At 44.1% G+C, this 26,643-nt stretch overlaps 1 protein-coding gene and 1 long non-coding RNA gene across 2 annotated transcripts in view; both read left to right on the top strand.

Annotated features, from left to right (window-relative positions):
• TECRL (trans-2,3-enoyl-CoA reductase like) overlaps positions 1-1,720 on the top strand; it is a 35,555-nt gene extending 33,835 nt beyond the window's left edge. Inside the window, exon 12 of the mRNA XM_083473311.1 lies at positions 1,531-1,720. Coding sequence (XP_083329437.1) covers positions 1,531-1,658 — 128 coding nt within the window. The 3' untranslated portion in view covers positions 1,659-1,720. The remainder of the gene's footprint in view (positions 1-1,530) is intronic.
• LOC310692424 overlaps positions 1-3,562 on the top strand; it is a 67,725-nt gene extending 64,163 nt beyond the window's left edge. Inside the window, exon 2 of the long non-coding RNA XR_014518800.1 lies at positions 2,745-3,562. This is a non-coding gene — a long non-coding RNA (uncharacterized lncRNA). The remainder of the gene's footprint in view (positions 1-2,744) is intronic.
• The last annotated feature ends 23,081 nt before the right edge of the window (positions 3,563-26,643 follow it).

The raw sequence follows: 26,643 nt of genomic DNA, 5'->3' as shown, positions 1-26,643 counted from the left end.
TTCTGTTACATTTTTGTGGATAGAACAGGATGAACATTTCCTTGGAAGAATTCCATAGCTGACCCCAGCTCATTTTTTAGGAGCAAGCAAAGTTGGCATATCCTAGTGGGCACCCCAGTGTGCCTCCCTGGAAGATACCCTACCCAAGACTGGTTACGCCTTGGCTCTTGAGATTCTGCTATAACCCCAAGGAGCTGAGGTGGCCATGAGCCTGAACTGAATCCCAAACAGAACAAGGGAGATCATGTCTGACAGCATGAGTCTTACTCCCATCTCTAAGCCTCACTCATGAGGAAGAAGGAAGAAAAGCTGCAGCTGCTGGACTCGATTAAAAAAAAAAAATGTTTTACAGTCCCTCCAGAAGCTATTCCTGCACAGATAGGGTAGGTTCAAGGAAGGGGCCATGTTGGTCTGACACAGCCGAAATAAATTAAAAAATTAAAATATTGTCCAGTAGCCCCTTAGAGACCAACTAAGTTTGTTCTTGGTATAAGCTTTCGTGTGCATGCACACTTCTTCAGATACACTGAAACAGAAGTCACTAGATCCTTATATATAGTGGGAGAGTGGGGTGGGGTTTTTCTCAGAAGGGTAGTAGGAGACGGGTGATTGACTCAATGGATATGGTAAACCTGCTGACAACTTTAACGACTGCAGTTAGTCCTACAGGAAAAAGCAAGGGATGTTGTTGTTTAGTCGTTTAGTCGTGTCCGACTCTTCATGACCCCGTGGACCAGAGCACACCAGGCACTCCTGTCTCCCACTGCCTCCCGCAGTTTGGTCAAACTCATGCTGGTAGCTTCAAGAACACTGTCCAACCATCTCATCCTCTGTCGTCCCCTTCTCCTTGTGCCCTCCATCTTTCCCAACATCAGGGTCTTTTCCAGGGAGTCTTTCCCTCTCATGAGATGGCCAAAGTATTGGAGCCACCGCTTCAGGATCTGTCCTTCCAGTGAGCACTCAGGGCTGATTTCCTTCAGAATGGATGGGTTGGATCTTCTTGCAGTCCATGGGACTCTCAAAAACCTCCTCCAGCACCACAATTCAAAAGTGTAATAAAACATTAAACAATTTTTTAAAATCCCTATACAGAGCTGCCTTCAGATGTCTTCTTCACCCAAGCTGTTCCTTCACATGCCCAGGTTCAGCATTTTCCCTAATGTGTCAACCAGGAAGTTGTGGTTAAGTACTCCCCTCAAAGTAGGATATGACCTGAATTGAATCCCAAACAGAACAAGGGAGATCATGTCTGGCAGCAGGAGTCTTCCTCCCATCTCTAAACCTCACTCATGAGGAAGAAGGAAGATAAGCTGCAGCTGCTGGACTTAATTAAAAAAAGAAGAAGTTTTACACCCCCTCCAGAAACTATTCCTGCACAGATAGGGATGGGCAAGACTTGGTCATATGCTTAAAACAAGTATGTTATGTTTTGTGTCTTCTTCATTATGTGGTTAGGTAGGAAATGATTCTTCTGCCATGCCACTGTCGATACCTGGAGATCAGTAGTCTTTCTCTTCCCTCTCTCTTCAGTTGGAGTTTTTGCGTTACTAATGGCTATCCAGATGGCTCAATGGGCCCGAAAGAAGCACCAACTTTACCTGAAGAAGTGCGCTACGTACAGGTGGAGAAAAAGAGCCATGATTCCATTTATACTATAAATGCAAGCAGAAACGGCCTGTGAAGATCCAGCATGAAAAGTAAAACAACAACAGAAATTTGATTTGTTTAGTTATGGAATAGGATGCTTTCAGACACACCTACATCTAAGTTTTTTGTTTAAGGGAAATGCAAATATCGGACCCAGGATCCAAAGCACTATTTTAAGTTAACAGAGAGCATGTGCTAGACATACAAAATGTCACGTGGTTCAACTTGGCCATCTCCAGCTCAAAAGAGTTGTCGGGAGCAGGTTAGACGGTTTCTGCCCCTGGAGCCACTGTTAGTAGGAATTTATAAAACTGGACAAAATGTAGCAATGGTCTGGCACTGTGGGCTTCTTTGTGTGTCACATTAATTGTAAAAAAAAGACCCTGTTCCCCCTGTGGACCCCCCCAATCTGCAGGTACCATGTTGAGAGCCAGCGTGGTGTAGTGGTTAAGAGCGGTAGACTCATAATCTGGTGAACCGGGTTCGCGTCTCCGTTCCTCCACATGCAGCTGCTGGGTGAGCTTGGGCTAGTCACACTTCTTTGAAGTTTCCCGGCCCCACTCACCTCACAGAGTGTTTGTTGTGGGGGAGGAAGGGAAAGGAGAATGTTAGCTGCTTTGGGACTCCTTCGGGTAGTGATAAAGCGGGATATCAAATCCAAACTCCATGTTGGACTAATAATAATAATAATAATAATAATAATAATATACCCTGCCCATTTGGCTGGGTTTCTCCAGCTACTCTGGGCGGCTCCCAACAGATTAAAACAGAATAAAACATCAAACATTAAAAACTTCCTTAAACAGGGCTGCCTTCAGATGTCTTCTAAAAGTCAGATAGTTGTTTATTTCCTTGACATCTGATGGGACGGCATTCCACAGGGCACGAGCCACTACCAAGAAGGCCCTCTCCCTGGTTCCCTGTAGCTTCACTTCTCACAGGGAGGGAACCGCCAGAAGGCCCTCAGCACTGGACCTCAGTGTCCAGGTAGAACGATGGGGGTGGAGACGCTCCTTCAGGTATACAGGACCGAGGCCGTTTATGGCTTTAAAGGTCAACACCAACACTTTGAATTGTGCTCGGAAACGTTCTGGGAGCCAATGTAGGTCCGGTGTTATGTGGATAGAATATCACATGCAGACCAGGTTCTAGTTTTTTGTTTGTTTGTTTGTTTCAAATAAATCATAGGCACAAATGTAGAAATAAACCAAGAACACAGGCAGATTTGTATGACACACACAAAATCAGGTTTTAGTTTGCTTGTGTAGTGCATGGCACTAGGCCTGCACAGGGCTTTTTGATACCCAGTGTAATAACTCTTCAGCTTAAACCAACAAAGCTAAGGCTAGAATTTGATATCACCTTGATTAGGAGATAAATCCCATTGCACTCTCTTGAATTTATTTGTAACATGCTTTGGGTCAGGATACATAGTCACTGAGCTTCACAGCTGCAAATACATATTTTTTTTCATGTTCTAAACATGGCAATGCACCCATGCAATTATTTTGTTTACTGTCCACCAGAAACAAGCTAAGGTTCATATAAGAATCTTGCTTGAATGGATTACAGACTTCTTATTCTTTCGGGGTTTGGAATTAATTTGCCTCTTCTGATTAGGTAACTCTTGAATGAATGAGCAGATACAAAAGCCACGGTCTGAATTAGTAATTAAATGGTAATTGTGATTAAATATGCTTCTGTTCCTAGGTTATTATGGAATTAGATGACAGGAAATGGATGGATTAAATTAGTTTAAACTTAGCAGACTAAGTAAAACTTTTTATTTTCAAATGTATCGAGACTCGATCTAATAGAGTTCAATTGTATCAATAACATATTCATTATTTTCTTTATTACAGTACTTATTCTTTAAGTTGTACGGGAGTTTTAAATAAAAAATGCTATTTTTTGAGAGCTGTGTGCAACATCATATTTTGACATGCATGGAAGACATCCATCAGTATCTGCGTTCCTCTCCCAAAACTGTTACGCATGACCAGTTGTCAAAATGACTTCAACTGGATACAAGTCAATGTGCTTGCTTATGGAAAATGTTATTTCTAGAGTAATAATAATAATAATAATAATAATAATAATAATAATAATAATTTATTTATACCCTGCCCACTCTGGGCAGCTACCAATCAAGTGTTAAAAACAATACAGCATTAAATATTAAAAACTTCCCTAAACAGTGACCTCCTAGACTGAATACAGTGGTGCCTCGCAAGACGAAAAGAATCCGTTCTGTGATTCTCTTCATCTAGCGTTTTTTTCGTCTTGCGAAGCAAGCCCATTGACAGATTAGCGCTATTAGCGGCTTTTAGCGGCTTTTAGCGGCTTTTAGCGGCTTATCTGCTGATCGGATCAGCTGATAAGCGGCTTAGCGGCTTAGAAAAGGGGGGGAGGAAGGAAAAAAAAACCAGCAGGAACTCGCAAGACATTGTCGTCTTGCGAAGCAAGCCCATAGGAAATTCGTTTTGCGAAGCACCTCCAAAACGGAAAACTCTTTCGTCTAGCGAGTTTTCCGTCTTGCGAGGCATTCGTCTTGCGGGGCACCACTGTAGCTGAGAAAACAATTGTAGTTATGGAGAGATGTCATACGAGTCAAGAGGTTTGGCTTTCAGCACCCGAAAGCAGCGGCAAACGGTTCTCTATGAAGAGAACAACAGACTGCAAGCCTCTTATATCATCCTGTTGGAGGGCGGGAGAGATCATTCAGTTCCCAGACCTTCTGAGATCTAGAAATGCTCCTGCTGTCTGAGTTCATTATTTTAATCTGTTCTGCTGTTATTGCACCTTTAAAGAAAGAAAGAAAGAAAGAAAGAAAGAAAGAAAGAAAGAAAGGCAAGGTAACAACAGTTTAAAAACCTAAATAACTAACTGCCATTTCAACTGAAAGACAAGTAAGTTAACAGCACCCTCTAGGGGCTAAAATTTATACACTACACATACACACACACACACACAGAGAGAGAGAGAGAGAGAGAGAGAGAGAGAGAGAGAGAGAGAGAGAGAGAGATTTATTACAATAGATAGGATGAACAAAATCTGATTACAAAAACTAATTCCTTCCCAACCTTGTGCACAATGTGATTCCACACAGATCTGCATTACATTGCACACCGCCCTAATACAGTAGTACTGATATGCTTTTATAAATAATAAACGAACAGATAACACTGCAACTGATCCACCAATCTGTCTGTCTACCTGCCTCACACCTGACACTACATTGTGACATCAGGTGTGGGTGGGTGTGGGGGCAGCTAAGCATGGTTTGTGGGCACAGTTGAAACCGGTGCCAAAGGCCCTGTATATTTCCAGTATAAAATGGCATACAATCTGACATAACGTAAGTCTGTTGGTGGTGGATTTGTACTGGATCAGCAGCACACACTTTATTAATTAATTAAATTCATCTATTTCATAAAATAATCACACTGCTTGAATGTAAAACAACACCACCACAAAGCAGTTTACATAAGATTCCCCTGCCTACCTTTGTGATAAACCATGTTTACTGAAATATCACAGGCATCATCCTGTTGTCCCCATATTCCTTTCCCTCTTCTGTTATCATCCATACTGTCAGTGACTCTAAGGGGGCCATCCAGACTTGCCAGTGCCCTGCCTCTTTCCCCCGAGGAAACCCAATCTCTACCGTTGAATCGGAGCAAACGTCAGACAGGTTTTCTCTGGATTGATGTTTGCTCTGATTTATCGCTGAAGAGCGGATTTTCCCAGGGAAAGCAGAGAGGCAAAGACCAGACTGCTTGGACCCATGGCTAGAAATTGAGAGACAAGCGGGAAACCGCTCAGACCTGTGAAGCGCAAGTCTGGGTGAGTTAGTTTAAAGATCCCAACCCAACTCTCTCCTTCTAGTGGAAGGGGGTGCGGTGGGGGCGGGCCACCCTGGGTGTCACCACTGAGGGGAGTGTGGTGTAGTGGTTAAGAGCCGTGGACTCGTAATCTGGTGAACTGGGTTCGCTTCCCCGCTCCTCCACATGCAACTGCTGGGTGACCTTGGGCTAGTCACACTTCTCTGAAGTCTCTCAGCCTCACTCATCTTACAGAGTGTTTGTTGGGGGGGGGGGGAGGAGGGGAAAGGAGAATGCTAGGCGCTTCGAGACTCCTTAAAGGTAAAGGGACACCTGACCATTAGGCCCAGTTGTGACCGACTCTGGGGCTGCGACGCTCATCTCGCTTTATTGGCTGAGGGATACAGTGTACAGTTTCCGGGTCATGTGGCCAGCATGACTAAGCCGCTTCTGGGGAACCAGAGCAGCGTACGGAAACACCGTATACCTTCCTGCCGGAGTGGTACCTCTTTATCTACTTGCACTTTGACGTGCTTTCGAACTGCTAGGTTGGCAGGAGCAGGGACCAAGCAACGGGAGCTCACCCCGTTGTGGGGATTCAAACCGCCGACCTTCTGATCGGCAAGTCCTAGGCTCTGTGGTTTAACCCACAGCGCCGCCCATGTCCCTTTTTGAGACTCCTTAGGGTAGTGATAAAGTGGGATATCAAATCCAAACTCTTCTTCTTCTTCTGAGCCACATGACTCTCCTGGGACTGACGTGGTGGCTTGGGCGCCCACAGTCTCCACGCTGCCCCAAACGATCTGCCTGCTGCCTCCTCCCCCCCCCCAGCTGTAGGGCGGCTGAGTGGGAGGAGGCAGGCAGACTCCTCTGAAGCCCTGTGGCTTGCCCTGCCCTGCCAGCAACTGGCCCCGCCCCTGGGCACAGGGCACATATGCTGCCCCAGGCGCCCAATCAGCTTGCTCCACTGCTGATATAGCTTTTTTCATATAGCAGGAGTGATTATAGACTCAAGATATTCCTATGGAGTGGCCTATTTTCGCTTTGGAAACATTTACTTAGTCTATGTTGCATACTGGGTACCTTTGGACACTGTTCGAAAACTATATTAACAATTTTGTTTTAAAAAAACCAGAAGACTTTCTATTAGGAATTACAGGTACTGAGATACCAAAGGACCAGAAAAGATTGTTTATGTATGTGACAACAGCCACACGGATGCTATTAGCCCAGAGACAGAAGGAAGAAATAACCCCAGCCAAAGAAGAAAGGCAATTCATGTTGATGGACTGTGCTGAAATGGCAAAATTAACATGGAAGCTCAGAAATCAAGAAGACAAGAACTTTAAGAAAAGAATGGGAAAAGTTTATAATTTATTTATGAGACCATTGTAAACATTGAGACCATTATGAGACTATTGTAAGATTAAAACAACAGCAGGATTTTAATCACACTTGTAAAGTAATGGAAGGTATGGATAATTTGGAAGGATAAAATTTGGATAAACGTTGGTGCAGTGGTACCACGGGTTAAGAACTTAATTCGTTCTGGAGGTCCGTTCTTAACCTGAAACTGTTCTTAACCTGAGGTACCACTTTAGCTAATGGGGCCTCCCACTGCTGCCGGAGCACGATTTCTGTTCTCATCCTGAAGCAAAGTTCTTAACCCGAGGTACTATTTCTGGGTTAGCTGAGTCTGTAACCTGAAGTGTCTGTAACCTGAAGCGTCTGTAACCTGAGGTACCACTGTATGCAGTTGTAAATATTATCAGTAGGACCCATGGAAGGGATGGGGGAAAGTCAGGAGATTCAGAGTAATCTTGCTATTTGATTTTTTTATATATATAATATTTTATTAGGTTTTATCCATAAAAAAGTTTAGAAAAATACAAAGAACAAAAAAGATACAAAGTTACAAAAAAGATACAAAAAGATACAAAGTTACAAAATACAGAAATACAAACATTAAACACAAAAAAGAAAAGAAAAACACATATAAAAAGACAAAAATTCCTTCTTTCTTAATTTCTCCTCTTGGATTAACTTAGTTTCCTGACTCCCTCACGTCTCCCAAAAATGGGAGACGCTTGCTATTTGAATCTTGAATTGTTTTTTGTTGTATGTATATATATATATATATATCTAATAAAAAAGGACAAAAACTACATTTAGCTCAAACTACAGCTAGCAGGCTGTTAACTGGGACCAGTCACCAGGAACATCTGCTACCTTCATAACTCTTTATGGCTGGGCACCTGGGCACCTGAAGGAATGCCTATTTCCATTCCAATGTCAGTTCAGGGGAGTTTTGGCATACCTTCTCCAGGTGCCCTCATCATCTGTGGTGAAGCAGGTAACAACTGCAGGGTGTAGTTTCTTGGCTGTCATGCTGGTTTATGAATACCCTGCTCAGGGAAACTTACCTGGTGCCAGGTGCAGCAGTAAAAACGGCTAGCACATTTGCAAAGCTAAGCAGGGTCCAGTATGGTTTCAAACTGGAGGGGGACCCATTTATTGAGATTCCAGCATTGCAGGGGGTTGGACTAGATGGCACTCAGAGTCCCTTCTACAATTCTATGATTCTATGAGGTCGTGCTTTCTCAAGCACCAGATGAAGAACTTTCTTCCTCCTATTTTTAAAACAATTTTAACCCCCTATTGTGTTTTTATGCTGCTATCTGCTGTTTTATTCTCTGTTGTCTAGTTATTATTTTGCTGTTTGGTTTTATTGCTTTATTCCAACGGTCTGGGATATAGATGGCTTGACAGGTAAGATATAAAAGTGTAAAACACTAAATAATAACCAAATGACAGAATGAAGGTACTATTCCCCCCGGCAAGTCCTATATGTTGCAATTACATGCGATATTAATGATGACAAACATTTAGCTAGGTTGCCTTGAGATGAAAATGGATGCATTAAGATGGAACTCAGTAAATTAGATCTATGTTTAAGTGTCATAGACGCTGGCAGCCACTGGATGTCACTCTCTGAACATAGTTGTGGTAGAGGAAAACCTTGCAAGATTTTAAAAGGGGAGGGAGTAACTGAAGACATTCCTGCATAAGTTCTCTCCTGGAAATACTGATGTACAGATCAATGAAGGTACTTATTTATTATGCTAATGCCAAGTAGGCAAAAAAGAAAAAAGAAAAAAAGTTGGGGGTCAGGAGGACAAACTGAAAGAAGATATTTTATTGCAATCGTATAACATCTTCGGGAGTGCATTTAATTTGCTGGTATGTTTCAAGATGGGACGTGGGTGGCGCTGTGGTCTAAAACACAGAGCCTAGGACTTGCCGATCAGAAGGTCGGCGGTTCGAATCCCCACGACGGGCTGAGCTCCCGTTGTCCGGTCCCAGCTTCTGCCAACCTAGCAGTTCGAAAGCACGTCAAAGTGCAAGTAGATAAATAGGTACCACTCCAGCGGGAAGGTAAACAGCATTTCCGTGCGCTGCTCTGGTTTCACTAGAAGTAGCTTAGTCATGCTGGCCACATGACCCAGAAAAACGGTCTGCGGACAAACGTCGGCTCCCTCGGCCAGTAAAGCGAGATGAGCACCACAGCCCCAGAGTCGTTCCGACTGGACTGAACTGTCAGGGGTCCCTTTACCTTTACCTATGTTTAACAGTATAAATATTTGGCAGAACCAAGTATCCCCTAAAAGCACTTGTAAGCTTTATGTCATGAAGCCAGCAGAGGAGGGTTGAACTTGATCTTGTTCAGAACATCGTGGCTGTTGGCATCTGTTTGTCTCAGGAGACAATAGAGGACAGTACCTTCTGGGGCAAAGTCAAACTGTTAGAAGCTTGCAGTGCCGGCTGTGGCTGTAGAGACTGATACAGGTGAGATGTGTTTGGGGGCAGGTGAAGGCGTCCAGTTGTGCTGCTGCAGATGCACCATGGGATTTCTTCTCTCTGAATTCCTCCCAGCAGTGATTCCTCCTCTGGTCACGGCTGTGGCTGCACGACCTGTCTGTGTCTGTCTCCAGGCATTGCAGTCGTCTGCAAGGGATTCCCACACGGCAGGGTTAATGTAATGCAGAGTTGGTCTGCCAAAGGGCCTGGTGCCTGAAGCTAACTTCTTATAGAGCACGTCTGTGGGGATCTTGCCATCTTCCATTCTTTGGACGTGACCAAACCAGTGTAGACATTGCTGAGAATGTCTTGGCACTGCTCTAGCAAAAGCCCTGTCCTCTTCAGAAGACCCTTAGATGAACTTCCAGCTGTCCAGGTAAGCACATGTGAGAGAAGGTAACATTTGACATATTCTGGTCCCCCATCATTTAGGGGGCAGAAGTGGCCAACATGGGTCATGTCCAGACTACATGGGACTACAGTTCCCATAATTCCTGAGAGTTGGCCATGTGGCTGGGACTGATGGGACTTGGAGTTCAAATACATCTGGACAGCATCACAATAGCTATCCTTAATTTAGGGCAGGCAAAGGCAAACTCGCTCCCGCTGCTTGCGGAGAGTTGCCTGCATGCCGAAGCCTGCGCGCGCTGAGATCAGCGCGTCCAGGCTTCGCGGACCTCTCTGCAAGCAGCGGGCGCCAGCGCTGGGCTCCCACGGCTTGCAGAAAGCTGCCTGTTTGGGGGCTGGGGTCGGGGGAAGCTCGGGCCTCCCCCGCCCCAGCCCTGCGCCTGGGGGGGGGAATAATTTTTTCCCCTTCATTTCCCCCCCCCAAAAAAAAACTAGGTGCGCCTTATGGGACGGTGCGTCCTATAGGGCAAAAAATACGGTAAACAGTAGTTGTACAGCAGTTGTACACACACAATCTCTCACCTACGTTGATAAAAACAAGGCACATTAAATGCTTAAATATATTACTTTTGTTCTGTGTTTAATGTCAGTACAAATGTCTTGTAAGTGGGTATTTTTTAAATTAAATTAACCACAAGGGTTGTTGTTATGGGGGAGCAATGAGCCACATATAGAATCCAACTCCAGACTGGATTATGCAAGGAATCACATACCAAACTGGATCAATCTAGAACACAATGCCCTGCACAGTAACTGTCCACGGAGATGAGTGTCCTAGTTTTGCCACCTTGTCAATTTTCTCAACATCACCCTACGTGGAGTGGAGGATATCTCTGAAGGGAGAGAGCCCCTGAACTCCTGGAGGGGGGGCGTCATTTGTCACAAAGGGCAAACGAAGCCTGTGAAGATCAAGAAAAGGCAACAATATTCACCCTTCCTTCCCCACAGGTGGGCGGGGTTTGTGGCACCGAGCAGGGCTCACCTGGGCAGGTGCCACCCACCTGCTTGAGCCGGCCTTTGACCGGCCCTTGGCCAAGAAGGACAATGGCCGGCCAGGGGTGGGCCTAAGGCCAAAAGGAAAGAGGATGACTCTGTTGCTCAAGCCTCTTTTGCTGTTCTTCCTTCCAGGATCACCCACCCACCCTCCCTCAAATTAATAATTTCTTGCCTCCATAATTTCATTCTAGGTCAGCAATCTTCAATTTAATGATTCTTTCCTCACAGGCTAATATTTTGCCTTCCAGGTCAGCGGGCGCTGCTGAGGTCGTAAGATGGTTGCTGTATTCAGAACCAGGAAGGAATTTTCCCTGCATTGGCAGGTTTCGCCTTCCCCATAGCATTTTGTCACAACTTTGGTGGTTTTTAGGCCTTGGCAAGGTATCCTTTAGTCTAACATCAAGTTGGGACGGGTGCATTCATGCTCCCTCCCCATGCGGCAGCGCTTGCAGGGCCCGTTAAAGGGCAAAACCGGGAGTCCCTGGCCGTAGAGCAGTGGCATGTAGGTCAAACTCCCGGGACGAGGTCGGTGGAAGGGCATGCTGTCTAAGTTTGCGCTTTGCGGTCCCCTCTCACCGGGCCTCATCTGCTTGCATATCGTCAGCCAGGCGGGCTGAGAGGGTTACCTGCCAAGGCCTGTGCCAAGCTTCCCACTTCTGGAGTTCAATAAAGTTGTGGCCAATTTGAACCCATACTCTGGTCTCTTGCCTCATCATTTGAGGTAAAGGGGTAGGCACCACAGACAGGGTTTAGCACGTGTGCCCGCGATGAATATTTATTCAGGCATTGCCAAAGAATCACTGAAAAGGAGAGAACTTTCAGCTCATCTTTAGTTCCTTTTCTTTGACTTTATAAGAAGTTTGTTGGCACAGCCCTCACCTTCACCCCACAACCCTCCCATGTCTCATCTTCCTTTTAAATCTGTTTTGTTGATTGCCAAAGCTGTAACCCCAGACTTTGCTTCCTGAAGAGTAGAAGTGTGAATCTGTATACTTTTTGTTACCTGCTGCGCTTAGCACATCTCCAGACTTAATGATTGCTATTTTTGCTCAATTGCTTTTTGCTTGTGTACTTTGTGGAAATAGTTGCAAAGTGATTTTAAATATTTAAAGAAGCAGAATAGCAGCATGTTGCTCTCAACAAAATTACTGTGTCTGCTGGAACAGCTGCAATTTCATTACACCGGAAACTGCAAACACTGGAGAATCCCATGTTCAGGGGTTGTTGTTTTTTCAAAGCATTTGGAAAGCTTACATTTACATTATAATTAATGATTTTTTTCTTTTTCTTTTTAAAACCCCCAGAAGATTAAAAGCAGTATATAATTGGAAAGTGCTGTAGGCTCTGAAAAACAAAAAAACCCTTTAGGTTAGAGATTAAAAGTCAGTTTACAGAAAAGAAGGTAATGAAAGAGAAATTGAAACAACATTAATAAATCAGGGGAAGGCTTGGTAATGAAACAATGAACTATCCCCAGAGAGAAAGCAGAGATCAGAAAGTAAAAGAAAATCAGTAGGTCAAAGACAGAAGCCACAATTCACTTTAAAAAAAACCCCAACACAACAAAATAGCATCTTTGGGAGTGCATTAAAGTAACTTAGAATGGAAGAATCATAGTGTTTTAGAATTAGAATTCCAAACCCATGTAATGGGGACATCTACACTAGCCAGGAAAGAAAACCAATTGCAAATGGATTGATTTGGAATCCTCAGATCATGGTCCTCTGAACTCTTGTATTTTGATCTAAAGATGAAGAAGAAGACCCAGAGACTGCTTCTTCTCAACCTGTGGAAGGTGAGGAAGGGGTTTGGGTTGCAGCCTGCTGTGACAGAGCAAAGGGTTTCTGAGAAGGAGGCAGGCCTTGCAAACTTCTCCAGGGAGAGGTGGTGCAACCAGGGAAGGGAGAAGACTTGTCCTCTTTGAAGCAGTGCCAGCCTCTGGGCCACAAATCCTCACGAGAACAGGAAGTTTCATGAGTAGTTGAGTGTAATGGGAATTGGGGTTGCTTGTGCGTAAACTGCAAACTGCTCCAAGCTAGCCGTGTAGCTAAAACTTTCCCCGGTTGACAGCCCTTGAAACGCGACTGTCTTAGTCACTGGCAGAATCCGTCAGTGGGCGGGACCTAAATTTGCGCCAACATAGGAGTTGTTTGACTCCAAGTCTCCGCCTAGATTCCCTGCATGGAAGCCTTCTGCGCAGCGTGGGCGTGCCAAGCGGAGGTCCTGTGCTCTCTCCGCTGATTTCACTGGAAGAGTCTCTGAGCCTCCCCTCCGCCTTGCTCTCGGCTTCCCCTTTCTCCCTGGTGTCCCCTGGATTTCTTTTCCCCATGGGAACCCTCTTTCTCTCCTTGCTAGTGCCCTCCCCTGCATCACTGGAGCGACTTTCCTCTCCTCTTCCCTCTGATGGCAGTTCCCTGACATTGAGTCTTGTCTGAACCCAGCCCCAGAACAAACTGAAAATGGGGCAAGACTTGGCTTTTCCTAGAAATGGCCACATTTCAAGATGAAACTGGAGAAAAGCATTATTGGCTGCAGCTGCCACATATATATCCAGGAATAAACCTGGGTCCAGGTACAATTCCAAATTATTCAAGGAGAATACAGTGGAACCTTGGTTCTCAATCCATTCTGGAAGTCCGTTCGACTCCTGAAACCATTCGAAAACCAAGGTGCAGCTTCCGATTGGCTACAGAAGCTTCCTGCACTCAACCAGAAACCACGTTGGCTGTTCGGCTACCAAAAAACGTTTGAAAACCGGAACAATTACTTCTGGGTTTTGGGCGTTCAGGAGCCAATTTGTTTGTCAACTAAGCCGTTTGAGAACCAAGCTTTGACTGTACAATCCACTGAGAACACGTTGAACACCGCTATTCAGATCTGCCTTCTCTCTTTTCCTCACTACTTCTGTCTTGTCGGGATGATTCTTCATTTTGTCTTTGCCAACACATTCATCCTCCCGAGTCACTTGACTATGTAAGTTTACCCACGAAAGCAGTCATTTGAGTTTATAACAAAAAGCACACCCAAGGGGTTAATTCTGTAGTGTTATTGTATCGCAAATTCTCCCAGCAGAATGAACAGATGGTTGCAGAGTTAGGCTTGTCCTTTTATTGTGTCTTTCTAATGTCTCACAATTGATTTGAGTTGGCATTCGATAACGACAACAATGCATGTGGGAAGGACTTCTTGTGTCTTATCTGTCATGAGACAAAGAAAGCTTGCCAGCCTTTAGTGCCAAAGAAATTTGTGCCAAGATGAATAAGATAAATATGGTGTCCTTCACATCTGTCAGTCTTTACATACATGTAATCATCAAGGGTAGCATTGAATTCCACCCGGCTGAAATCCATACTGCAGTTCTGGTGCTGTTCATGGAGAAGGTGTTTCAAAAAACCACCCAGAGTAATGTAAGATGCGTGCTTTCATCTTTGTTGTAGCAAAGGCATGCAAGATGAGGTCCTTGCATGGCCTGGAAATGTTCCTCAGTCACCAAGGACACAGCCCCACCTTATGAATTAAAATTTCTATACTGCTTGGTTGGGAGGGGGGGAAACACTCTCCAAGTGGTGTTCAAATGGAATAAGACAATGAAACTATCAGCAAAAACTGTTAGAAAGAACTATTTAAAAGTTTAAAATAATAACTGAAATCAAGCATAAATGGAAAAAACAACACCCAGATTAAAGCACATGACAACATTCCACACATCTGGATAGGCTTGCCCGAACAAAATTGTTTTTTTGCAGGCACTGAAAAGTGTACAGTGAGCGCACTTGTCAGATGTCAATAGGCAGGGAGTTCCAAAGTTGTGGGTGCAACCACATGAAAAGATTGATTTCCTGTGAATGTTCCCAGTGCGTTTCCGAGCACAGTTCAAAGTATTGACCCTGATCTTTAAAGCCCTAAACGGCCTTGGTCCAGTATACCTGAAGGAGCATCTCCACCCCCATCGTTCAGCCCGGACACTGAGGTCCAGCTCCAAGGGCCTTCTGGTGGTTCCCTCCCTGCGAGAAGTGAAGCTACAGGGAACCAGGCAGAGGGCCTTCTCGGTAGTGGCGCCCACCATGTGGAGCGCCCTCCCATCAGGGAAATAAGGAAATAAACAACTATCTGACTTTTAGAAGACATCTGAAGGCAGCCCTGTTTAGGGAAGTTTTTAATGTTTTATGTTTTATTGTGTTTTTAATATTCTGTTGGGAGCCGCCCAGAGTTGCTGGGGAAACCCAGCCAGATGGGTGGGGTATAAATAATGAAATTATTATTATTAATAGTGCACCGCCATCTTGGCCTGGTTGCAAATCTACAACCAGTGCAGGCCTCTGAGCAAAGGTGTTATATCATACTCTCCAACATCCCAGTGGTGTAAATCCGGAGACGACTCAGACCCCCAACACAAAATCACCCTCCCACCAACACTTCCCCACCCCCTGTGCATTCTACCATGTTACCTCTTGCTCACCTCTTCTCCAGGCTGAGTTGGCAGAGTGCAGTCAGCGGAAGCTTGCCCCATGTGCCTCCAGTTGCAATTGACCAATTTCTCAGCTATGGAAACCAATTCACCCACAGTGCCTCCATTTTGCCAGGAATCAAGTTCAGCTTATTTCCCCTGCCCCATTCATCTCATCACTGCATCCAAGCAGTGGTTCGTGGACTGCATGGTCTCTCCCAGTTCAGATGTTATAAATAGAACCGAGTGCCATCTGCGTACTGATGACAGCTTGCCCCCAAACTCCTAAGTAATGACTGCTCCCAGCGGCTTCATATAGATCAAGGGTCAGCAACCTTTTTCAGCTGTCCCTCAGACCATGTGATCGGCCAGACTATATTTTGAAATAAAAAATGAACGTATTCCTATGCCTCACAAGTAACCCAGAGATACATTTTAAATAAAAGCACACATTCTACTCATGTAAAAACACCAGGCAGTAACCTACCACAAGTAACCCAGAGATGCATTTTGAATAAAAGGACACAGTCTACTCATGTAAAAACACGCTGATTCCCAGACCATCCATGGGCCGGATTGAGAAGACAATTGGGCCGCATCCGGCCCCAGGGCCTTGGGTTGCCTACCCCTGAAATAGATATTAAACGGCATTGGAGATAAGATAGCCCCTTGCACCCCAAAATGTAGCTGCCAGGGCCCCCCAAAGCACTCTGCTAATGCTACTTTGTGGACTTGGTCCTAGATTTAGGACTGGATTTAGGACTGACAGTGCTCCTGATAACCATTCTCCGGGGCTGGTCCAGGAGGACAGCATTGTCTCTTTTTTTGTTATTGATATAGAAAAAAGAGAAAACACAAATACCAACTTACACACAGGAATAACAATAGATACTGAATTTTCCTAACAAACAATAAGACATAAATTGGTCTTAACACTAAAGACCCAACCTCCCATCTATTCCATATTTCGATTTCATATAACGTATTGCCATTACACACTTTTATCATGAAGGAATGGGTTTCCCAAACCCAAAACTGACTGTGCAGGCAGTTTAAAACGGGCACCAAAATCCCTATTTTTCCTTAGCTAAAATCCATTAACTTGAGCTCTGAGTCAATGTATAAACAAAAACCTGGCTGTATAAACAAGTGCTCAGAGCCCTCTCCTTTATCAGTTCGTGACGGCAAGGATGACCTTGGCTGTTTCAGTGGAGTAGGGATGACATGTCTAGGTCTTATCTTACGTCCTGACGCACAGACTTAGTCCGGGAACAGCGCCAGAGTGTGTTCTTGGAGTTGGTGACCTCTCGCTCCAAGATAAGAGTAGGAACAAGAATACCCTTTTATGGTCAGAAGTACAGGAAGGAATACCCTTTTATGGTTAAGAATACACATATGCAAGAACATATGTGATGTCAACCTGCGTGTATAGGCTGACGTGGTTGGATTCCTGGGGAAGGGGGAAGAGGGTGCCTGGAGGATATATATACTGCATGAAATTTCTCATTTCTTTGGACTTGCTGTGGACTGACCACGCAAGTGCCTTTCTGCTGCTCCAGAGAGCAGAAATAAAGAACTCTTTCTCTGAACCAACCCTCGGTGTCATTTGACTTCCTTCCTCCCGTCCGGGAGCAACGCAGAGCCCACCAATCAGTAAAGTCTAATAAGGCTACAATCATTATTAAACTTTTTCTTAATATATTTTAATTCTTATATCTGCCTTCCAACTATTACTGCAGTAATAGTAGTATGAAGTAACATCATTGTCAATGGTATCAAAAGCAATAAACTTTTCTTTCTTTCTTTCTTTCTTTCTTTCTTTCTTTCTTTCTTTCTTTCTTTCACCAGGCACTCTTCTGCAACATTCGTTGCTTCAGAAAAAGAAAATTTGGAATGAAAAGTAGAGCAGAGAATACCTGATCAAAATGTGGACAAATCACTCGCTCTCAAGAATCACAGCCCCAGAAGAAAGATATCAAAAGCTGACAAGCAGTGCTGTATAAAAGACACGGCCAATAAAAAGCGAGTCAGCTGAGGCTGAAGACTTGATGTGCAGTCTATTTTTAAATAAATTAATAAATATACCCAGATTGGATTATTTTTGAGCCTGTAAAGAATGGTGTGCATTGGACAGGGCAGGGCAGGGGTTGTCACATGTTGCCTGTGAACTATGTTGAGAATATATAGAAGCAGCAAAAATGGCATTTAAAGAACAGGACGCTTCCAGCTGCTAACGGCATAAAAGCTCCTGAGGAGGGTCATTTTAAAAACACATTCAAGTCACCTTAAATGTGAACTCCAAAGAACTGCATTCGGTAGAGAACGGAGGTGCCATGGGAGAAAGGAAGTTTGTTGTAATTGCGAAATCTCTTTAAATCACATTTTACATTAGAATGCATTGATCCATAATTTTGCTTTGTTGTTTTTCTTTGTTCCAGCATCTCTGTTTCTCATCTGAAACCTAGAGAGCTCATGTGAGAGGCTGATCCAATGGGCAAAGCAATCCTAGCTGGGGCCAGGGAGGTTGAGAGCTGGAGGCGGGTTGTATATTGAGGGGATTTTGTGTCCTGCAGATCTGAAGCCTCCAGCGCTCTGACCCCAAATGCGAGCTTCCTGCCCACCACATGGAGCTCTATCACCCCCCCACCTCAACAAAGGCATTCCTTTCTGCTAGTGGAGGCTAGTGAAAAAGTGAACATTCTATCCTAACAACCTGTAGGATTCGGGTCGGGTATAACCTTAGCATGTTTGAATCCAATTAGTGCATGAGGGGGTTAAACCATAGAGTTAGGCTGTCCTGACAAGTGTAGTCTATGTCATCACTTCCAACTTTGGGAGGAAATGAGTCGCCAAGCCTTTTCTATCTCTCACTCGCCATGTGGATTTCAGTATGTAAGGAGCTCTGAGCACATGGCTTCAACCAGTCTCTTGTTACAGACCAAAATGGAGTCTGAAACTAGCATACCCCCCCCCCCTATACCAATGGTTTAGAACCTTTTACCCTCTGTAACTAAACAACATTTTGACTGCCTGTGCATCTTTTCTGACTGCTGTATGGAAAAGCACATGAATCTGACCTTTGAAAAGTTTTGTAAGTAAACCATAAGATGACTTACTAAACGTGTGGTCTGTTTCTGTGCTAAGGAAGTGGGATAGCTTAGAAAGAGCTTTTCAGAAGGGGACATTTTGGGACTGACTCGAAGGACATATTTTATAGGTATTACGACCTATATTTCCATGCTTTTCTTTGCTGCATGTTTTGCAATGTTAAATCTGCTGGGGTGCTCTCACTAAATAATAATAATAATAATAATAATAATAATAATAATAATAATAATAATAATAATAATAATAGTAATAATAATAATACTCTGGGCAGACACTCTGGGCAGCTTCCAACTGAATATTAAAAACAATACAGCATCAAACATTAAAAACTTCCCTAAACAAACCGCAGAAAAACTTGCTAAAATGTATAAAAATAGATCATCTATATGTTGGAGATGTAACAGAGAAATTGGGTCTTATCTGCATATGTAGTAGAATTGTACAGACATCTGTGTATATGAAGAATTTAAAAAGCTATTTAAATTTACCTTCAAAAAAAGGCCAGAAATATTCCTATTAATTATGCTGCCAAAAGAAATAGGGAAATCGAAAAGAACATTGTTCATGTACGGGATTACAGCGGCCAGAATTTTAGTAGCAAGAAATTGGAAAAATATAACAATACCCAATATAGCAGACTGACAAACCCTAATGGTGGAATATCTGCAGCTAGAAAAGACGACAGGAAGGATCAGAGGCAAAAAAACCACAAATAGTCTATAAGGAATGGAGAATTTTAAAAGAATACTTAAAAAAACATAGTATAAAAGGAGACCTCCTGGCAGAACTAGACTGACCCTTGTATTGTATAAAAAGTAACTGACCAATTCACAGGAATGTAAAAAGAGACTATATGTATGTAACTGTGTGGTATAAGGGAATTAATAGATAAAGTACAGTGAGACTGGGACGCGGGTGGTGCTGTGGGTTAAACCACAGAGCCTAAGACTTGCCGATCAGAAGGTTGGCGGTTCGAATCCCTGTGACGGGGTGAGCTCCCGTTGCTCGGTCCCTGCTCCTGCCAACCTAGCAGTTCGAAAGCATGTCAAAATGCATGTAGATAAATAGGTACCACTCCGGCGGGAAGGTAAACGACATTTCCGTGCGTTGCTCTGGTTCGCCAGAAGTGGCTTAGTCATGCTGGCCACATGACCCGGAAGCTGTACGCCGGCTCCCTTGGCCAGTAAAGCGAGATGAGCGCCACAATCCCAGAGTCAGCCACGACTGAACCTAATGGCCAGGGGTCCCTTTACCTTTACCTTACAGTGAGACTAACTGGAAGTCATTTTTTAACTTTTTGTTTGTTTGTTTTTTTCCTTTTCCCCCACAAGATTTATAATTATTTGTATTGTCGGGTGTATAAATGTTCATTATGCTATTATTTTGTTTCTTTCTTTCTATAAATGTATTTATTTTAAAACAATAAAGACATTAAATACAAAAATAATAACTTCTCTAAACAGGGCCGCCTTCAGTTGTCTTTTAAAAGTAAAACAGTTGTTTATTTCCTTGACATCTGAAGGAAGGGCGTTCCACAGGGCAGGCGCCACTACCGAGAAGGCCCTCCACCTGGTTCCCTGTAACCTCACTTCTCACAACGAGGGAACCGCCAGAAGGCCCTCAGCGCTGGACCTCAGTGTCCGGGCAGAACAATGGGGGTAGAGACGCTCCTTCAGGTATACAGGACCAATACTAAAGAGTATCTGCCCCAAATATTCCAACACAACCAACTCCCAAATCAAGATCATTGTGGGTTAGGTTTGCAATTTAAATCTCCCGTCTCTTCCAACACTCCATCTTCATGCTGGCACCAATTCAATCTTTATGGCATGAACACCAAGCACCCACCCCCAAAATCGGGGTGGTGCGATCAGCTAATGGCGGATTCCCTCCGAGCTCCGGAGGGAATCGGCTCTGTGGAAGAGGGGTCCTGCCGCAGCAGCGACGCGGGGACCCTCAGAAACCACAGGCGCTGAAGCCTGTGGACTTGGTGACTCGGTGGGCACCATTAGCGCCCTCCCCGACCCGCGAAGAAGCCTTTTTAAAGGCTCCGGAGCGGGTGACGGAGAGTGGCGTGGTGCTGTGAGTAGACCGCTTCTTCCACGGAGTGAAGCCGCAAGCCATGGCTGGAGAGCGCTGACTTCTTTCCTTGACCATTCGGACTACAAAGTAACAACCCGTGAGTAATACGGAAATTGGAATTAAAAATTTCTTTTAACTGAATTTGGCATGACCGGGGGAGGTGCTAAAAGGAAGTCCGCCTCCCCCCCCTTGCAGTCATCTTAAAGCAAGAATTTGGATAACTAAGGTCGAGAGACTGTCTTTCTCTCGTTGAGATAAAAACTTTTAATTTCACGATTCGACTACATAAGTTTGGTGCTGGAGGATTAGAATTGACTGGGAGAGCTGAAGTTTAACCCCCCGGATCCGGGAGCGAACCGAGAGAGAGCCTGTGGAGGTTTTAAATGGAGTTTGACAGCTGTCAAATGAGCTGTCAAAGTCAGGAAACTTGGCTTTGTGCTATTTTCACCGGTTATTTTTGTTACATTGGACTATAAGCTTTGGAAAATTAAGAAGAAATAAGAACAAAATAACAAAATAACCTGATTGTTGGAGAAAGAATATCGTAACCAGAATCCCTCTAGAGGGGGTTCTGAGATACTACAATGGCTGTAGATGGAAAAGTACAGGCAGAGTTGGATAGAGTGTTTCATTTCCTGGGAATATTGCAAGAGTTGAGTGATGTTATGGCTACAAATCTTACAACCTTGAACTCTAAAGTAAACAATTCTGTTGAAACTGTTGAGGATTTGATTCAAGAAGAATCTGCAGCTGGAGAAGAAGAAATTTGTTTTGTTTTAGAGGAGTCGAATGGAGGAGCTGAAATGCGGCATGTGGAAAAGGACAACCAGAGGCCTGTTAGGATGGAATATAAGGAAAGCAAGGTTCGGATGATGAAAACTTGGTATGAAATGGAGAATGAAGATTGGGGACTCTCCCCTATGGGGAGTCCGGAAGACCCTTGGATTACAAATTCGATGGAAGACCCTTGGATTACAAATTCGATAAAGGTGAAAATTGAAGTATTTGGGACTTTTGGGACATTGGTATCTGAAAAGACTAAGAAGCAGGATCTGGACTTTTTCTTCGAATATGGAGGCCTGGTTGGAAAAAATATAGACCCTAGTGGGTCAAAGCTGCGCTGAGACTTGATGTTCAACATGAAGGATTGTCAACAAAACCGGCTGAGAGGGACTGAAAGAGACTTAAGGGCCTCGGACGTGATAGACCCAGGCTGAGAATTGATAGACTGAAAGACAATTTTTGGGGATCAAAACCGGGGAAGGGGGGGGAATTTTGGAATCCAAAGGGGTATAATTATATATTTTTATTGGATAAGTTGTTTGGTAATAAGTATAAAAATTGGGAAACTTGGGAAAGGGAACTTGGGTCGACCTTAGAAAAAGGGGTGAATGTCATGTTTTAAAATGAGGTTTAGAAGTTTAAATTCGGTTAATTAAGATGATTTAAGTAAAATGTTAATAAGGGATAATTTGGGGATAAGAACTTGCTGAGTTAATTATTGGAATAGGGATGCAAGAAGGGGAGGTGGGGGAAGTCCGGGAAAGTGGTTAAGAAATTAAGGTTTTAAAATTATATCTGTTATGTGTGTGTTGTGTCTGTATGTTTTTGTGTTTGTCAAATTTTTTTTTTGAAAACCCTAATAAAAATTATATATATATATATATAAAAAGCACCCACCCCCAAAATCCCACGTCATTTGCTTAACATCTAGCCTGATGAAGAATTGTGGAGAACTCATAAGCCTGCATGGTGTTTTGTGACAATTTGGCTGGTCTTAAAAAGGTCTTGCCCTACTGTGGATTTTGGCATTTTGTTTTAGTGTGTAATTTTTATTTTTTTTATTTTTTTATGAATGGTTGAAAAAGTGTCCCTTTGCCTGGTTTCAAGTGCCCTTTTGAGTTCATCTCTTCCCCTGCTGGAAATTCCTATTCACACTGGTGCCTTAAAGCTGTTCATAAATGACCAAGAGTTAGAGGTGAGCAGTAAGATGGCCACATTTATGGATAACACAACATAATTCAGAGCGGTAAAAACTGCAGCGTGCGTACTCTTTGGGGGATATGACGCTGAGTTTATGATTGCCTGAGTGTCAGCTACCCACTTGCTTTTGTATATTTGTAATTAAATAAACGCCACCAAAAAGACACTGGTCTCATTCTCCACAGTTGTATCTTAGATAGGAGCTGCCCTGGGGCTTCTTAAAGCTTTAGGAAGTAAAGAGCTGTAAAATGCAAAAGGTATACTGTTATGTACTGAGTTGAATAGGATCCAAACTGCAGCAGTCTGATTGGTCCTAGAACAATAGGATCCAAAATGCAGCAGTCTGATTGGTCCTAGAACAATGCAGCAGTATGATTGGTCGGCAGGAACCACCCAATCCTGCTCCAGATAGAAGTGAATCCACAACCTGATTGGCTTACAGTAGAATTCCGGAATTAGCCAATCATGTGCAGCCCATTGTGTAAATAATGTATATAAAGCAGATACTGTGAGGGGACTTTTGTTCATTCCTCCTCACCACTATGAGCTGAATAAAGAGCATGAAATCACTTTGCGACTCTGAGTATATTTCATATACAATCTTTTGTTTTCTCCAACAGCTATGTCAGCATCCCCACACGCTTGAGAGCAACATTCAGTTTGATAGCTGTTGAACCCATGCCCAGCTTGCTGGCTTCTCAGAAACATTTGGTTGGCCACTGGAGGAACAGGATGATGGAATCAATGGGCCTTTGGTCTAATCCCTGGGTTCTCCATACATACTTCCTCCTTCAAACTAAAATTAGAGGCTGAAAAGTTGGCGTTCATAGTGCCCAATTTACCATATTTTTCCATGTATAACACGCCTCCATGTATAATCCTCCTTTTGGGAAGGATTGCTCAGAGTTGTGAGTTGTTGATATTTTTTTGGGGGGGGGCACAGTTGTTGAACATTTTTTGGGGGGAGTTTGTCAAAATTTCTCACCTGTCTGACCGGCGCTGACACTTGCACACATCAAAAAAGCCGCCAATCGCCTGCCAGATTACCGCAGCAGCAGCAGCCAATCAACACCAGCCCTTGCCGCAGCAACCAATAACACGCCCAACAGCCGCTGACAAGCTCCGGGTCGCAGCAGCAATCAATCCCACGTCCCACCACCCCCATGCACTATCCGTGTATAAGACGACCCCAAATTTTTGACATAATTTTATAATTAAAAATACTCGTCATACACGGGAAACACCCCCCCCCCGTTGCCCAAGCTGCGTCATCTGAGGATGGCTAATTTTCTCCATCTCTGCATTGCAAGTGTTTGAATGATTCACTCACACCCAGTGCAGAGACACTCGAGAAGGAACAGCCTCCCACAAAGGCTTCTTCTTATTCTCTTCTTTGACGATAACTCATAGCCGAGTAAGATTGTCTTCCATAAACACGGTTTTAACAATGAGTCTGTAAGTGACTGTGGAGGCCAATTCTGGATCCACACGTCCTTCCACAGTGGGGACATTGGTTCCTGGGCAGGAGTTGATCACAGTGTGGATTTGCCAAGCGTGCCTTCCTCCTAGCACGTTTCTCCCTTGTGTCCTGAGTTTGAGTGTCTTCAAAGTCCATGACACCGTTGGTAAAGCCTGTTCTCCAACTGGAGCACTCGCAGGCCAGTGTTTCCCAGCTGTCAGTGTTTATACTACATTTTTAAAGATTTGCCTTGAGACAGTCTTTAAGCCTCTTTTTGTTGACCACCAGCATTACGCTTTCCATTTTTAAGTTCAGAATAGAGTAGTTGCTTTGGAAGATGATCACCAGGCATCCGCACAATGTGACCAGTCTGTTAGTATCTTCAGCTCACAGGCAGAGGTACCTGGCCTCCCCCGAGGCAATTGAGCGAGATACTGTGCTTACCGTCCGTCTGCGACCTCGGCAGGCTAGGTAAACAAACCCGGCGATTCTTCTCATTAGTCGTGAGAAGAACACACCCTCTGCTTCTCTCTCCCTCCCTGCATTCTCCCAGGGAGGAGAAATGAGACAGACAGGAGTCCTTTCTACATGTTTTATTCCTGTCACTCAACAGTACATAGAAATGTGACTGTTCCCTTCAGACTCCATTAGAAGAGTCACAACTCCTCCCCTGTACTTCCAGCACAGGTCACATGACACACTGAGCTAACATCCGGTGCTCAGTACAGAGAATAGGCTCCACCTTTTCCCCAACAGTACAGTGAGAAACCACAACATCCTGTTTTGCATTCCAGACATCTGGAGCTGGCTTTTGCCTTGGTGCTTTTTCCCAACACAGTCTAACGAAGAATCATTGCTTCAACACTGGTGATCTTTGCTTCACACAATACACTGGTGTTAGTTTGCCTGTCTTCCCAAGTGATGTGTAAAACTTTTCGGAGACAGCTTTGATGGAATCTTTCAAGGAGTTGGAGATGGCGTTTATAAGTGGTCCATGTTTCACAAGCATTTAGTAAGGTTGGTAGTACAATAGCTTTGTAAACAAGCATTTTGGTTTTCCTGCGATTGTCCAGGTCCTCAAACACACTGCACTTCAGTCGGGAGAAAGCCGCACTCACAGAACTCGGCCGATGCTGGATTTCGGCATCAATGTTGGCCCTTGTGGAAAGATAACTGCCTAGGTTGGAGAAGTGATCAACATTTTCCAACGTTACACCATTGGGTTGGATTTGTGGCTTCAGTATGCTGATGACAACGTAGTGTGTGCACGCTCAGAGGATGACCTCCAAACCATCCTAAATATCTCTGCAGAAGCTTACGAAAAGCTTGGCCTATCACTCAACATCCAAAAACCCCAAAGTGCTGCACCAACAAGTACAAAATAAAAGGTTCGCCATCATTGCACTAGACCATCCCTTTATTTCATGCGGGTGGCAAGGAGTGGGAAAATCTAAAAGGGCATCAGATGTCAAGCAGCCCCAGGTGTGGTTGGAGAGGAACGTTTTTGCCTCGTGCCTAAAGATGTTTAATGAAGGTGCCAACCAAACCTCCCTGGGGAGAACATTTCACAAACAGGGAGCCACTGCAGAAAAGGCCCGTTCTCATGTTGCCTCCCTCCAGAGCTCATGTGGAGGAGGCACATGAGAAGAGCCTCAGATGATAATCATATTGAGGCCTCTCCCTCCGGTAACAGGACTCTCATGAAGAGTTGGGCAGCAGTCATGTATCTCAGCAACTCATATCTGCTCATATGAGCACACAAACAGCAGAGAAAACGAAAGCTTGCTGCGGAAGTATGCAGCATCGCTAATTTTATTGCTGTACATCAAATCAAAGCAAATCATAATAAAGAAAATAACAACAGTGTGAGGAGCAGCTCACACAAACATCCTGTCTGTTCGGGAGACAGAACAAGGACCCTAAAAACAAAAGTACAGAGAATGCATGTGCTGTGTCTGAGTTTCCGTTCCCACACTTTCCAGAAGTGTGGAATATAAATAAGGATCACATGATCGAGCAATGAGAGGATGAAAATCCTAACAAATCACAGGGTCTGGGTAGGCTCATATGGAGACAGACGATCCTTGAGGTATTGTGGTCCTGAGCCATTTAAGGATTTATAGGTCAAAACCAGCACTCTGAGGTGGAAGGAAGAGACAACCCCGACCAGAGAAGAATGGCAAACCAAGTTGAGGGACTATGCCCCAAAGGCAAAATTAACTGGGAAGCTCAGGAACCAAGAAGACAAGAACTTTAAATCAGAATAGGAAATGTTTATAATGTACAGCGGTGCCCCGCAAGATGAATGCCTCGCAAGACGGAAAACTCGCTAGACGAAAGAGTTTTCCGTTTTGGAGGTGCTTCGCAAAACGAATTTCCTATGGGCTTGCTTTGCAAGACGACAATGTCTTGCGAGTTCCTGCTGGGTTTTTTCCCCTTTTCCCGCCCTTTTTCTAAGCCGCTAATCAGCTGATCCGATCAGTAGATAAGCCGCTAAAAGCCGCTAATAGCGCTAATCCGCTAATCTGTCAATGGGCTTGCTTCGCAAGACGAAAAAACCGCTAGACGAAGAGAATCACAGAACGGATTATTTTCGTCTTGCGAGGCACCACTGTATATACAAAATTATTGTAAGCAGGTTAAAACATTTGCAGGATTTTAAACACACTTGTAATGTAACTTAGAAAACTAAAATAAATTGTAGAAGTATTGATATGCAGTGGAAAATAGGATCAATAGGGCTCATGGAAGGGAAGGGGAGGAGGTCAGGAGATTCAGAGTAATCTCGATATTTGGATTCGGAATTGGTTTTGTTGTATGTTTATATTCTG

The sequence above is a fragment of the Podarcis liolepis genome (assembly GCF_965112155.1).
Source record: "Podarcis liolepis genome assembly, chromosome: 13".
Classification (NCBI taxonomy): Eukaryota; Metazoa; Chordata; class Lepidosauria; order Squamata; family Lacertidae; genus Podarcis; species Podarcis liolepis.
This window is presented reverse-complemented; position numbering and strand designations above follow the sequence as displayed.